The sequence below is a fragment of the Chrysemys picta genome, chromosome 9 (assembly GCF_011386835.1).
Source record: "Chrysemys picta bellii isolate R12L10 chromosome 9, ASM1138683v2, whole genome shotgun sequence".
Taxonomy (NCBI): domain Eukaryota; kingdom Metazoa; phylum Chordata; order Testudines; family Emydidae; genus Chrysemys; species Chrysemys picta.
This window is the reverse complement of record NC_088799.1, coordinates 37,106,500-37,120,176: the sequence shown is the minus strand read 5'-3', so window position 1 is coordinate 37,120,176 and position 13,677 is coordinate 37,106,500. Positions and strand designations below refer to the sequence as shown.

Here is a 13,677-nt window from a genome sequence, read left to right as displayed (position 1 = left end):
ACCAGCAAAACCCATTTCAGTGCTGAACTCTTGAGTAGAGGCTGCCAGTCATGTGGGCTTCTGTTCTGGTTTTGTGACAGGCACAAACAGAAGTTAGGCTGAACCCAGTGAACTCCTTTTCACTTGCAACTCAATTTAGAATTTAAATGCTGGCCTCCTGAGGTAAACAACTAGTATACTAACCCTGAGCTACTCAGTCCCTTGGTTCAATGGTTATTGTCTGCAAAACCGTTTCCAGCAGTCTACTACTTCAGAATCTAAAGTGAATTTAAGCATACTTTGTGTACACTTCTTATGGCCTGCTATTAAAGAAAAACTCTGTATTTTAATTTTTATTTGCTGATTTTTAAAGCATATTCCTTCCCACAATATATGGGTAAAATGCAATATAAAAACAAAGTAATTCTAAGTTTTTCTGCTTTGGATAGGTTTTTGATTAAGGACAGAACACATTTTATTTCTTCTTATCTATTTGGCCAAAGGTTTTGAACAGGAGCATCTAAAACAATGCTCCTAAATAAAAGTCACCCGATTTCCAGAGGTGCTGACTATTCACAGTTCTCAATGTTTCATCCAGATTAGATACGAGTTTGAAAAGTTTTCCCACTTAACAGTACCTGTCAACACAAATATCTACCCATAAACAGGAATGCTATGTATCCCCCCTCCCAAACACACACATTAACCTTCTTTGCCTACATTTTGAAAGGAGTACAGTGCAAAAAGTTTTGCGTTTCATTTACAAGAAACTAGCTCTTGAGCTTACCACAGCGGAACAGAGACAACTGGGCCAGCATAGGCACTTGGTAAGTCTTCCCATCAGCTCCATTAAATGTGCGTTTCTTCGTATTTTCAGGTTGAAAACGTGATTTCCATAAACCCTTGAAATACACTGCATTTACCAGCACTAGCCTGGTCAAATCACCATCAATAATGTCTGGAGATAAGAGATTATCAATCATACCTGAAAATAAAATAAAAAAGGAAGGGGGGAAATTGAGCTTTTTCTGTTGCAATGTAAGCCAGCTGGTCATGATGAAACAGAAGAGCCAATGTACTTTGTAATTCACTAGGTAGCATTCATTCTGAATTGGAGCAAAGATGGCTGCTAACTCCAGCCTGAAGAATTATGGCTCTGCTCATTTCAAGGCCCGCTGACATCAGTGGAGTCATTTTACTGAGTAGTGGCAGCTGTATTAGGACCTTAGTCTTCACTGGTGAGGGAACACTCTAGCACCCATCTAAGAGTTGTGCTCAGGCAGGGCCTTATTTAGCAACATTTGTGGTGTTTAGTTTAGTAAACGATTAAGGCTGAATCAGCCACAGCCTGGAAATGAAAAGTTAAAAGGAAAAATCTCCAGCACTTGTTGCCACCCATACATTGCCTTCACCACAATCAATGACACTGCGAGCATTGCCAGGATGTCACTTTCATCTCCCAACAGATACCAAGATGCAATACAAGCTAATTATGCTGTAATGCAAAACCTGAACTCTGGCCTCAGCAATATGTGGATAATTTTGAATAGTGGGAGTGTTTGGTTTTGCAGTTTTTCTTTGTTTATGAAAATAACATCACTGGAATTAGCTTCATGGAAGTGTCTCTTAAAGGACAATAGATACCATTCATCTCCAAGTAGTTAGACAAGGTGCACCCAAGTGAATTTATCCCTTGTGTGTATGTATATATTTTTTAAGATGAGATGCAGTGTCTTCCCACCACTTTTTAAAAACGTTACACCCCTCTCTCAACTTTAATGTCTATAAGTGTTTAACTCAGTTACACACAAAAATCAACAATACCTACCCCTTGTTTCATTTTTCACCCACTGGTTAATGGAATTGCATGCTGCATTTTGGTCCTCGAAATCCACAGTCTTGACACTGCACTGAAACACCTCTTTGTTTCTTGTAACAAAAGGCACTTCCATTTTAAAGCCACTCTTTGCAAACACTGCATTAGCAACTGTCACAATGTCTTTATTCTTCTTTGAGACTATGGCCTTGTTTATCTTCTTTAATACTTTACCAACTCCTAGTTAGAAATAACAGCAAATTTTATTTAGAAAGGAAAATGAAAGAAGTTTTAAAGGAGTTAACTTGTATCAATAATTACTGACATCCAAACACACACACACACACACACACACACACACACACGCGATGGGGGTAAAGAAAGAATACCAATGGCATTGACAGACATTCTTCAACACTCATCTGAGCAACTGGATCTCTGACTCATCTGAAGGACACTACTTTACAGTGAAGAATTTGGCTCTTTGTCTAATCCTTGTACTGTACATCCAAGTCCTGGTGTAGTATATTAATCAATAACTTTCTGGCATGGACAATATAGTTAAAATGTTTGTACCTATTCTAGAATAAACAAACAATCTAGATAAACTGTCATCAGTTATACTAGAGAGCCACAACATAAATTAGGCTGTAATATCCTGACCCTACGTTGACATGTTTACAGCACTGCAACTTAACACGATACTACAATGTTATTTTGTCATCTTCCCAGCAGCTACAACTGGATAAGGATATTCATTCTGGCCACTCAGAGTAGAAGGACTGTAAGCACAGGAATAAGGGTAGTTCCCAAGAGGCAGAAGTCATGGGGGAAGGAGGGACTAAGACCATAAACTGAAAAACTAAGGTTGTCATTTTTGATCCCTCCATTCCATTCAGTAAGGAATAGGGTGGGATATAAAAAAGTTTTCTGGAAACTGTCTGCTTACCAAAAAAGAGAGACACACCTTTGGAAAGTTTCTGGAACAAACTAAAATTAAATCTGAAGACTAGGCTACATTAGTAAGGAAATTCAGTATTAGACTCCAGCATCTAATTGGAAGTAGAGTACTTATCCAAGGGTATCAACTATTAATAGGTTGCAATATGCTCCATAAAAGTCTCTAGTATATGAAAGGGTAGCCATGCCCTTAGAGCAGCACAGGAAAACTACTACATTGGTCACACCTCAGTTCTCCCTGTCATTAATGCTTCTAAACAAGACAAAAAAGGAGCTGATAAGGGAAAAAAAGAAAGCAAAAGATTCAAAAACGACCATTTCGGCTCCATGTAGGAGAAGTCCTCAATAGTTGGGCCTCCTGGTTAAATTACTATGAATCCTTTAGTAAGATAGATCACATGATGCCCGTGTGTTCACCGTCTTCAATATTATGGGCATATTCTTTTGGTGAGCATACCATAACAGATGTTTTCAAGCTAGTCTGTGGCCCACTAGTCGTCCACTGAACATTTGTTGGTGGTCTAGGGAGAGCTGGCTGCTCACATGGTACTGGCTCTCCTCCTTGCTTCCAGCTGCTAAATTGCATTAAGGATAGCTAGAAATGCTTTAAATATTTCCCTAGAGTTACCTTTCCAAGTAAGCAACTTTTGTAGCTGTCACAGGGTTATTAGGCAATCATGAACAAGAGAAGAGGAGGTCCGTGCAAACATAAAAAAGGTGGTGGTCCATGAGAAACTTGATATTAAGATATGGGTCACTACAGAAAAGTTTGAGAACCTGTCTCATGTGTCTAGGATTGTTAGACTAACTAGTTCAAACCAAATAAATTCACTTAGTTTCAATGCTTCAAAATTCTTGCAGATAGCTATGTTTAGAAAACTCAGATGCTTTTAAAGTCAAGATTATCCCATAAAAGGATTTGAATCTTCAACATTTGGATATTTTACTAAGCAACAATAAATCATTTAGCTGCACCCTAAACAGAAAACTGCACAGCAAAGCAATTAAGGATGGGACAGTGTGTTACTGGAAACATCAACATCGCTCATTCTTTATAGGTCTGAAAATGTACTCACCTTTTGGAAGGTTTCACATTTCATAAACACAGTTCCTTTCAGATTCTGTAAGTGCCAGCATTCTGTGCTGTTGTTAAGCCTCACTGGCATGCTAAGAAGCAGCAAGTACTCTCACCCTACTCTCTAGAGGAAAGGCACTGGTAGAGGAATAATAGGGATTCATGCCAACGTCAGGAACAGAGACTGAAAAAGGGGTCTTTGAATAGAAAAAAGGCCCGGGAAAGGCTAGAGAGAGTCTGGGATCTTGACAGAGGAAACTGAAGCAAAGCCAAAAACGCATCAAAAGATCCAAAAGAGAGCCCTCCGACTAAATGGGCTCAGAGGCCTATAAGAAACTAAATATAAAAATATTTTATTGCCCAATAATTTCTGAAATCTTGAATTAAAGGCTGTTTTAATACAACAGGAATAGAGACATTGCAATCTACCCATACTATGCTGGCACTGGACCTCAACTTTGTGCTGCAGAGATTACCTGTAAAGCTAAGAGGACAGTTTAGTCTCATTCGTTTCTTGGCCCCTCGGCTGAAAATGTCAACCAGGTCAGTATCCTGGGACAGTCCCAAAACGTATGAGCCAGTGTGGCTCTAAGAGACCCAAATCTCCAGCAGAAATATATTTTGGCAAGGCCACACACTGTAACCTACACAGGGACCAGTATGAACAACAACAAAAAACAGTTATTTACCTGTTGTAACTCTTGTTCTTCAAGATGTGTTGCTCATGTCCATTCCATTCTAGGTGTGTGTGAGCCCACAGTTGTCGGAGACTTTTGCCTTAGCAGTATCCATAGGGTCAGCTGTGGCACCCCCTTGAGTGCTTTGCTCATGCCGACCCTACACCCTCTCGGTTCCTTCTTGCCAGTAACTCTGACAGAGGGGTAGGAGGGCAGGTAATGGAATGGACACGAGGAACACATCCCGAAGAATAATAGTTACGAAAGATAGGTACCAGGTTTTTTTTTTTTTTTTTTTTCCTTCGAGTGCTTGCTCATGTCCATTCCATTCTAGGTGGCTCAAAAGCAGTATCTACGGAGGTGGGCTCGGAGTTCACAGTTTCACGACTTGCAGTACTGCCCTATTGAAGCCAGCATCATCCCGGGCTTGCTGGTTAAGTGCATAGTGGGAAGTAAACATATGGATGGATGACCAGGTGGCCGCCCTGAAGACGTTCTGGATAGGCATCTGGGCCAGAAAAGCTGCCGAAGAGGCCTGCGCCCTGGTCAAGTGGGTAGTGACAATCGCCAGGGGCGGCACCTTCACTTGATCATAGCAGAAGCGAATGCAGGCGGTGATCCAAGAAGAAATTCTTTGGGTGGATACAGGGTGTCCTTTCATCCTGTCAGCCACTGCGACGAACAACTGCGTAGACTTACGGAATGGCTTGGTCCTGTTAATGTAGAAGGCTAGAGCCCCCCTAACGTCCAAGGCATGCAGTCTATGCTCCTGCTCAGACTTATGTGGCTTTGAAAAGAAGACCGGTAAGTAAATGTCCTAACTTGAATGAAACTGAGACCACCTTGGGCAGAAAAGCCGGATGCGGTCTTAACTGGATCTTGTCCTTGTAGAAGTCCATATAGGGTGGTTCCGAGGTGAGAACCTGAATCTCCAAGACTTGAGGGGCTGAAGTCACTGTGACCAGGAATGCAACCTTCCAGGACAGGAGATGGAGAGAACAGGAAGCCAATGGCTCAAAAGGAGGACCCGTGAGCCGCGACAGCACCAGGTTCAAGTCCCACAGAGGAACAGGGTCCTTGACATGCAGGTAGAGGTGCTCAAGGCCCTTGAGGAATTTGGCCGTCTGGGAGATCCTCTAGGATCGACCAGTTGGTGACCACTGATGTACAGATTAGATAGAACAAAGGTCTATGAAGAACTGCTAACGCTCTTGAGAACGGCAAGACGAGGCACTCCAACCTCACAGGCAGTAAGAAGGAACTAAGAGGTCATAGGGTTGGCGCTGCCTAATATACCGATGCATGGGTGTGGCACGCAAGGGGGCGCCACAGCCGGCCCTATGGATACTGCTAAGGCAAAAGTCTCTGACAACTGTGCTTGTGGGCACGCACACACCTAGAATGGAATCGACATGAGCAAGCACTCTAAGAAGAAATAATTTTCTGCTGGATCAGTCGTAATCGTAGATCAATAGTAGAATTTTTAAATGGTTTGCCAGTCACTTCCCCAGTGGTCAGGGGTCAATAATACACACCAATCTTAGTTCCAGTCATGGTACAGGCAATCTAAATTCGGGAGGATCTTTTGGGTCAGGAAGTCATAACAGGCTACAGATGTTTAGGTGAACCTAGAGAGCTCTCTACACATCACCAATTCTGGAGTCTCTGGTGCTCCCAAGCACATCAGGATCAAATGGGTCTTTCAAGAGATGCTTAAGCTGCAGGTAATGCCATGTAGCTGGACCAAGTAGATTGTATTGTTGTTGGAGTGCTTGGAATGGCAGAAACTGATTTTCTGAGATCGAGACACCCAAATTATCCCTATATCTTTCTACACCCTCCACATAAATAGTTTATAGGTCACCTCAAAGAATGGCACCAATGTCAGTGAGAAGGGATGAAATTTGAATTTTCTAGCTAAACTGGGTCCATGTTTATCTGGTAGTCTATATTGTAGGGGACATTTTTATGAGGTATGGCCTTCTCTTAGTGCTGACCATACTTTGCATCACAAGCCAGTTTTAGTAAACAATGTAGCAAAATTTGAAAAACCTCCCATTAAAATATATTGTCCTTCCAGCCTTAAAAGTTTATGCAGGTTTTTTATTAAGTGATTCATAATAACAGATAAAAACTGACCATTTACGCTGTATCTCATCACAGTTGTCAGCTGCTTCTTTGTCTTGCCATCAGCACCCAGCTGAAGTATTCCCAGTACAGATGCAATCCCATGTGGAGAAACCACAATATTCTCCTGAGGTCTAGCTTTGACTATCTGATTGAAAACTTGGATTCCAATGTCAGAGCCTAGTTCCTCAAGAGATAAAGGATTGAACTGGGACCACACGGATGTTAAAGTCACGGCGGTGAAAAGGAGAAGGAAGTGCCAGTTCATGATTTCTAAACAAAAATAACCTAAAGGAGACAAAAAATAATAAATCATAAAAAAAAGTTAGACCACTTTCATGAGCATAAAAATTTTCTGCTACACTTACACGTTAACATTATCTAAATACAGTGTAGTTGTAACTGTCTCTCTAACATTAGAGAAAGTCAGGCATATGTAGTGGATGTTTTGTGAAAACTTCCCATAGCTTTGCCAATAAGCCTCAAACCTCAAGTTCAGTACCCCTACCATTCCTGCCAGAAGCAGAGAGAATGACAATTGTGCTGAATATATGGTTATTTTATGATGTAGGTAAAACTCCACTAAGACTTAGACTAAGTCCAAGTTCAGTTATTTGCCTCTTAACTGACTCTGAACCCGGTTTTAAGACATCAAACTATCACAACACTCATACAATTGGATTTAGAGTGCAGTACTTCTGATTAAGGCAAGTACACCCAGGGCCGGCTCTAGCGTTTTTGCCGCCCCAAGCAGCAAAAAAAAAAAAAAAAAACAAAAAAAAAACCCCAAAAACAAAACCAAAAAAAACCCCGCGATCGCAATCGGTGGCAGCTCTACCGCCATTTCATTCTACGGCGGCAATTTGGCAGCAGGTCCTTTGCTCCGAGAGGGAGTGACAGCCCCGCCGCCGAATGAGCCTTCTCCTCCCCCCCCCCCCTTCATTGGCCACCCCAGGCACCTGCTTGCTACGCTGGTGCCTGGAGCCGGCCCAGAGTACACCATAACATCTTCACAAGCATAGCTGATGCACTTGTACACACAATAGTCAATTATCCATCAAAAGCAGAGATGCATGTATGCACACATGACGAGGAGGAGGAGGAGTGATTTGAAAACAGATTTCACGCCTATAGTTAACTATGAAATACAGTAGTCCAAGATCCTTTAAATTTGTATTGGTTTAGGCATAATTGGCATTTTTCACAGAGAAAAAAAAGAGATTAGTAATATTTGCTAACTTCTCAAAAGCTGGAATTGGGTTTTTAGTTTTTCCAAATATGATTTTCTACCAAGAGTCACCCAGTTACAGCTTATGTAAAGCATAACTGCATTTGAATGGTTCTGTATTAAATATTACCTAGATTTTATAGAGCAGTTTTTATTTGTAGATCTCAAAATGGTTTACAAAAGGATACCAGTATCATCAATCCCATTTTACAGACAGAGAAATGGAGGCACAAAGAGGGCAAGTGCTCCAAGGTCACCAAGCAGGCCAATGGCAAGCCAGGAATAAAAAGCAGGTCTGAGTTCCAACCCAGAGCTCTATCCATGAGACAACATTGTTTTCCTATGAAGCTTTATTTGTAGGAGTGGAGCACAGAGGTTATAAAATAGATGCGTCATTGACTACAACTTGATAGTGATAACTTGGTCCAGCATAATTTATGGAGTAACTGATCACCTTTTTTCCTCTTGTATATTTGAAATGAATCATCCTACTTGCATATTTGAAAGGCTCAGATTTTTCGGACGTTAATAATGCTCTACTACATCACCCTTACTCTCTTTTGAGGTCTTAGTTGTTCCAACTGTAAAACCTTCTTTTCCCTCACAGTAGGAGGCTTGTTTATTATTTGCACGAATACAGACTAGTGTGTATTCCAAAAACTACTTAGAAGGCTCCAAAGCAATAGCCCTTGAACATACAAAAGTCACTAGTTACCTGGTTTACTGAAGACAAGTTATAAAAATCATTATCTAATAAGTTTTTATATACAGTCAATTAAACCTCAGATAATTTGTATATTACATGCACAAGCTCTAGGAATGGTTTCACTCCTTCTCCCTTTGAAGATCCAGACCTCTGTTGCATTTGCAGTTTCCAGAAAGCACTAATTGTACAAGTCATTCATATACACACTGACTTTCAGTGCAATTCTGGCAATGTCCCAAATCAGCATTGTATTGAAATTTGTATAGTCATTTACATTAGGGCAAAGGGATTACAAAGTGGGTGTAAAACTCTACAAGCTCAGAATGGTAAGTTTGCACCCATCTGGCATGAGTGTAAATGATCACACAAGGTGCAAAGCAACAATGAACAATGAATTATCAGTGTACTTGAACTCCGCTAAAATCTTGGAAATGGAAAAACCAGAAATGTTGTATTTGTCAAGGCTATATCATAGTTCAAGGGACATAATTCAATCATGGTTTGCTCCTGTACTGTAGACGGAACCAAAGCATAATTTAAATGCACCCAAGAAGAGTCATGACCCAACCTAGTCCCCCGGCACAATTGTATTAGTGTAGATGTATCCAGAGAGAACTTCATGGGTCTTGGTTTATTAAGTTATCTAGAAGAGGAATTCAGATTCAATATCTACTGTATGCATGCATGTTACAGTCCTTAGTTTGAGAGGAGATAGCTTTTTATTTTAGGATTTGGAAAACTGTTTGCCTATGTTCATTTTAAACTTCTTGCCCATCAACCTAAAGTGGTGGCCCTTTAAACTTAAATTTAACTTTTTTTGTTGAAAAATTTTAACCATTCTTAAAAGGATTGATGTATAAGCAACTATTAGTTTGCAAAAAGGCGAGTTGGAGCTCTGAGCATACTGCAGACTAAACTGGATTTGAACAGTAGCAGTTGACAGAGTTTTTAAGGGGAACTACAGAGGTAACTGAGATCCTATCTATCCACATCACAATTCAACCACGTTAGTTACAACACAGTTGATAGCCATAATCTAGTACAGTTTCCTTGACCTGTACAGGTAAGATTGTTTTCCCCTTGTCTTCCTCCCCTGAGAACCATGATATAGGCTAGAGCTGAACCAATTATAGGAAAAATTATTCAATCAGATGAACTAGATGCTGAATTTCAATCCGTCATGTTGACTATTAATTTCGTTTAACTAGTAGGGTTTATTTGTACTAATATATTTGTAAACAAACCTAAGTGTCAAATTTTGTTTTGGCGAGATGAGGAAGTAATAGACTTCTTCCTTTTCAACGTTTGTCCAGAGTAAGAGGGAGGAGGAGTGGTGGTGAAGGTGTTGTTTCTTTGAGGTAAGTCACTATGTCCTGCCATTTGTAGGCAAGCCAGGTTATGACAATGAAACTATGCTGATAATGCCCATGTTAAGGTTGCCTCCTGGCCTACGTGCGTCTTTTTGACTGTGCTGAATAGGCACATGACAAAAAACAGGAACTCAGTAAATGCACTTGGTAGATAGGTGAAACAATGATGTGAATGGAACAAGATCAAGTGTCTGAACAATACATTGTCACTGAATAGTATTGCCAAAACCCTAAACCAAAACTTTTGCATTAACACATTTAAACAATATTAACAGGACATCGGATTTTACCCTTTGCAGGACTACGCAAAAACTCTAATCAGAGGCAATTAAATAAACCAGATAAGGATATTGCTGCAATCTGCATGGCTTGGAACCATGCATTTAAATGCCAATATGGAATTAGTCTTAAATTGGATCCCAGAACTAATTATACAACAGGTAATTTTATTTATTTATTTATTTATTTAACAATTATGTGTCAGGCAAGGCCTGACTCAAGGGGCTTGGTAAAGAAAGAATTAAAAATATTCTAAAAATTCCCTAATCTTGTCAGCCTAGTTCCTTCCAGCTCCACAAACTGCCCTGACCCTCTCTCTAAGGGTACGTCCAGACTACCCACCGAATCGGCAGGTAGTAATCGAACCTCGAACCTGCTCCTGTCGACTCCGGAACTCAACCAGGGTGAGTGGAGGTAGCGGAGTTGACGAGGAAGCCGCGGCTGTCGATCCCGCGCCACGAGGACCCGAGGTAAGTCAAAATAAGATACGTCGACTTCAGCTATGCTATTCCTGTAGCTGAAGTTGTATATCTTACATCGACCTCCCCCCACCCCCCAGTGTAGACCAGCCCTGAGAGAAGCAAGAAACCAGGATGGGTGTAATGAAATCCCTGTTTTCTGCATTCATCCAATCAGGGAACAGAAACAATACCATGTGACAAAAATGACTAGTCTTGGCAGATATGGCACAAGTACAGTTCACATCCATATGTGAAAATATGTTCATATAGACTATTCAATTAGAAATGCACAAATATGGAAAAAAGCTAGAATTTGCTTGTGAACCGAAAAATGGACTAGCTCATCAGATAAACTGTTATAAATAGCTCACACAGGTCTAAGATGATACCAATATTTTTCTTCCATAGTGTTTTTAAGCATGAATGTAGCAGCTTGCAGCAAATACAGAAGAGAGACCTTAATACTGTATTGATTTTCCATGTTCTCAGAGTCAAGTCAGATTTGTTTTTTGCTTTTGTGATTCAGTGAACAATTTACAGTCTCTCTCATGTAAACTCCCCCAGAAGTAACACCATCCCTGCCTAACCTCCCTTGTTAAGACAGACAGAGAAACATGCACTGAAATGGCTGGGCTTAGCAGGTGCCTACTGACTAAGTGAAAGTTTTGCAAAGTAATGAGCATGTGAAAAACAAGTTTGTCCCCTGCCCCATCCCCCCACCAGCACCCCTGGGGGAGACTCAGTGCCCTCTGCCCCATTTCCCCCAGCAGCACCCCTGGTCTAGGGAGGGATATGGGTCTGGTCCAGTTTGGTCTGGGGAGGGATTTGGGTTTGGTTTGGTTCAGTTTGGGCTTGGTCTGGGGAGGGATGTGGGTCTGGTCCAGTTTGTAGGATTCAAACTGAGGAGGAATGCGGGACGGGTCCAGTTTGGTCTGGGGAGGGATGTGGGTCTGGTTCAGTTCAGGGGGTTCAGACTGGGGAGGGATGTGGGTTGGGTCTGATTTGGAGGGTTGGCCTGGTCTTTTGGGGCCACAGCTGGTCCTGATCTTAGTCTCTGTGCTACAACTCTCAACCAAGAGACAATTAAAATGCCATAAGCTAGTGATTTTATGAGGGGGTGCATCTGTCCATGGGAATGCTACAGAGAACATCTTTATGTTAATGCCTTATTGAATACCAACATTTAGAATGATCGACGGCATGTTGATTTACTTAATTAGTCCAGACAAATTCAAAGTATCACCCACATTTAACTCTAGTTGGAAGTTAAGGTACTGTACAGTTAATTTTTAAATGTAAAGAGCAACGATGTGGTATGTATGCTCTTCAGCTGATTAAAAAGATACAGGACATACTCCTTTGAGCTTTCACATCCCAATTCAATACCACACTTGTTGTGTGCACATGAGCTTGTTCCTTCTCTCTCACTCACATTAAATGTCAATGTTAATTTCTATACTGACATATTTCCCTTCCCCCACTACACACTTGGGCACAAGAGTTCAAAGGAATTGTAATGTTTTGGAGCCACCAATCTCAATCTCCTGAGAATATGTCAAATTCACTCATCCTTATACAGTGGTCAGCACAAATTCAGAGCTCTCTCCAGTCCCCAAATATTTTTTAACTTAATTCTCTTTAGTTTAGTCAGTGCTTCCCTATTCAGAAAGTGCTAAAATGGCCAAGAATCAAGAAGAGCGTAAGACAGGGTAGCCAACAGGTAGACCACAAGCAAAATCCGCACCACCAGACACTTTTGAACGGACCCCAAAATCTTATTTACTTATCATTGTTATTTTTATTATTATTATTTTCTCTAGAGTCTGGACCTTGACAAAAAATAATTGACTACCCTTGCAGTAAGAGCAAGACCAACAATAGGTTCTTCTGATGGCAGGACATTCTAGGCCAGTTGAGTCTCTCGTGCCAACCCTTTGAAGAGTCACATGATGATTCTGAGGCTGTAAACCATCCCCACAGCAGCAAGGAACAAGTCTGACAGCCAAGTATTTTTGGACCAGGTAGGCAACAGTAATGCACAAGCAAATTAGGGCTCCCTTCTTTCTTTCTTTTTATTAGTCAATGCCTTTATTGCAGCTACAGATCATCTGGACATAGGTAAACAGTGGACGGCAAACATAATAAATCAGTTGTGTTAAGATGAAATAAACCCAGAGTTAAAAATCTACCATTTAAAGCTAAATATATCCTCCTGAAAGAACCATAAAGTGCAACTATTAAAGGGTCAGATCATTAGAGAATGACTTTTCTATCCTAATGTATCCTTGCCATGATGTAGTAATTTATAAACACAAGGGAAAACAATTCCAACTCTCCATTTAAATCCACATGAACTACTGACAGGATGACTGGATCCTTCCAAGAAGAGCTACAGAGTTAAAGCCTATGGGAGTTTTGCTTGAATAAAGATTACAAGATCAGGCCCAAAAACGAATTCTTTAGGGAATCCGAAGCACAATGCTACTTATTTCTTATCAGAGTGCCAACCATTCTGCTACCTTACAATTTAAATTCTCATGACAGTTGTACTACAAACTTTTGCCAGGATACCAGATATTTTATTTCACGTTGATATTTTTACAAAGCCTGAATGCCTGAAGCTAAAGACAGACGTTTTACTTTTGCTGCTAACGCTCTGTCCAGTCCTGCAGGAAAAATGCTCAACCAAACTTGTAAATCTTGGTTGAGACTGGCTGTGCTGCACAGAACAAGTTGTTCTGAACAACTGTTCCTTCAAAGCAGTAAGACCAGAATCTAGCTACATAGTGAAGCAAGGCAGAGCAGGATGAATCCATCAGGAATATGTTGCCACGACTGCTAGTAGCAGTTATATCCTGTTGGCAAGCTCTTCTTCACGCTAGTTAAAAGCTGTTCACAACTCTTCAATTGCATAAAATTCTCAGGCTCTTATCTCATCTCCTTGCCCACTAAAGTTGCCAGTCTCGTGCTCCATTAGTCTCCTTCTCGATTTCTGTTCC

General features: G+C 40.9%; 1 protein-coding gene across 4 annotated transcripts in view; it reads right to left on the bottom strand.

The window, feature by feature from the left end:
* Positions 1-13,677, bottom strand: part of SERPINE2 (serpin family E member 2) — a 39,597-nt gene that overhangs the window by 10,792 nt on the left and 15,128 nt on the right. For all 4 annotated transcript variants that reach the window (XM_005282555.5, XM_042853587.2, XM_042853588.2 and 1 more), the window contains 3 exons: positions 6,647-6,922; positions 1,808-2,035; positions 767-964 (listed from right to left, as the gene is read on the bottom strand). In XM_005282555.5, coding sequence (XP_005282612.1) covers positions 767-964; positions 1,808-2,035; positions 6,647-6,902 — 682 coding nt within the window. In that variant the 5' untranslated portion in view covers positions 6,903-6,922. The remainder of the gene's footprint in view (positions 1-766; positions 965-1,807; positions 2,036-6,646; positions 6,923-13,677) is intronic.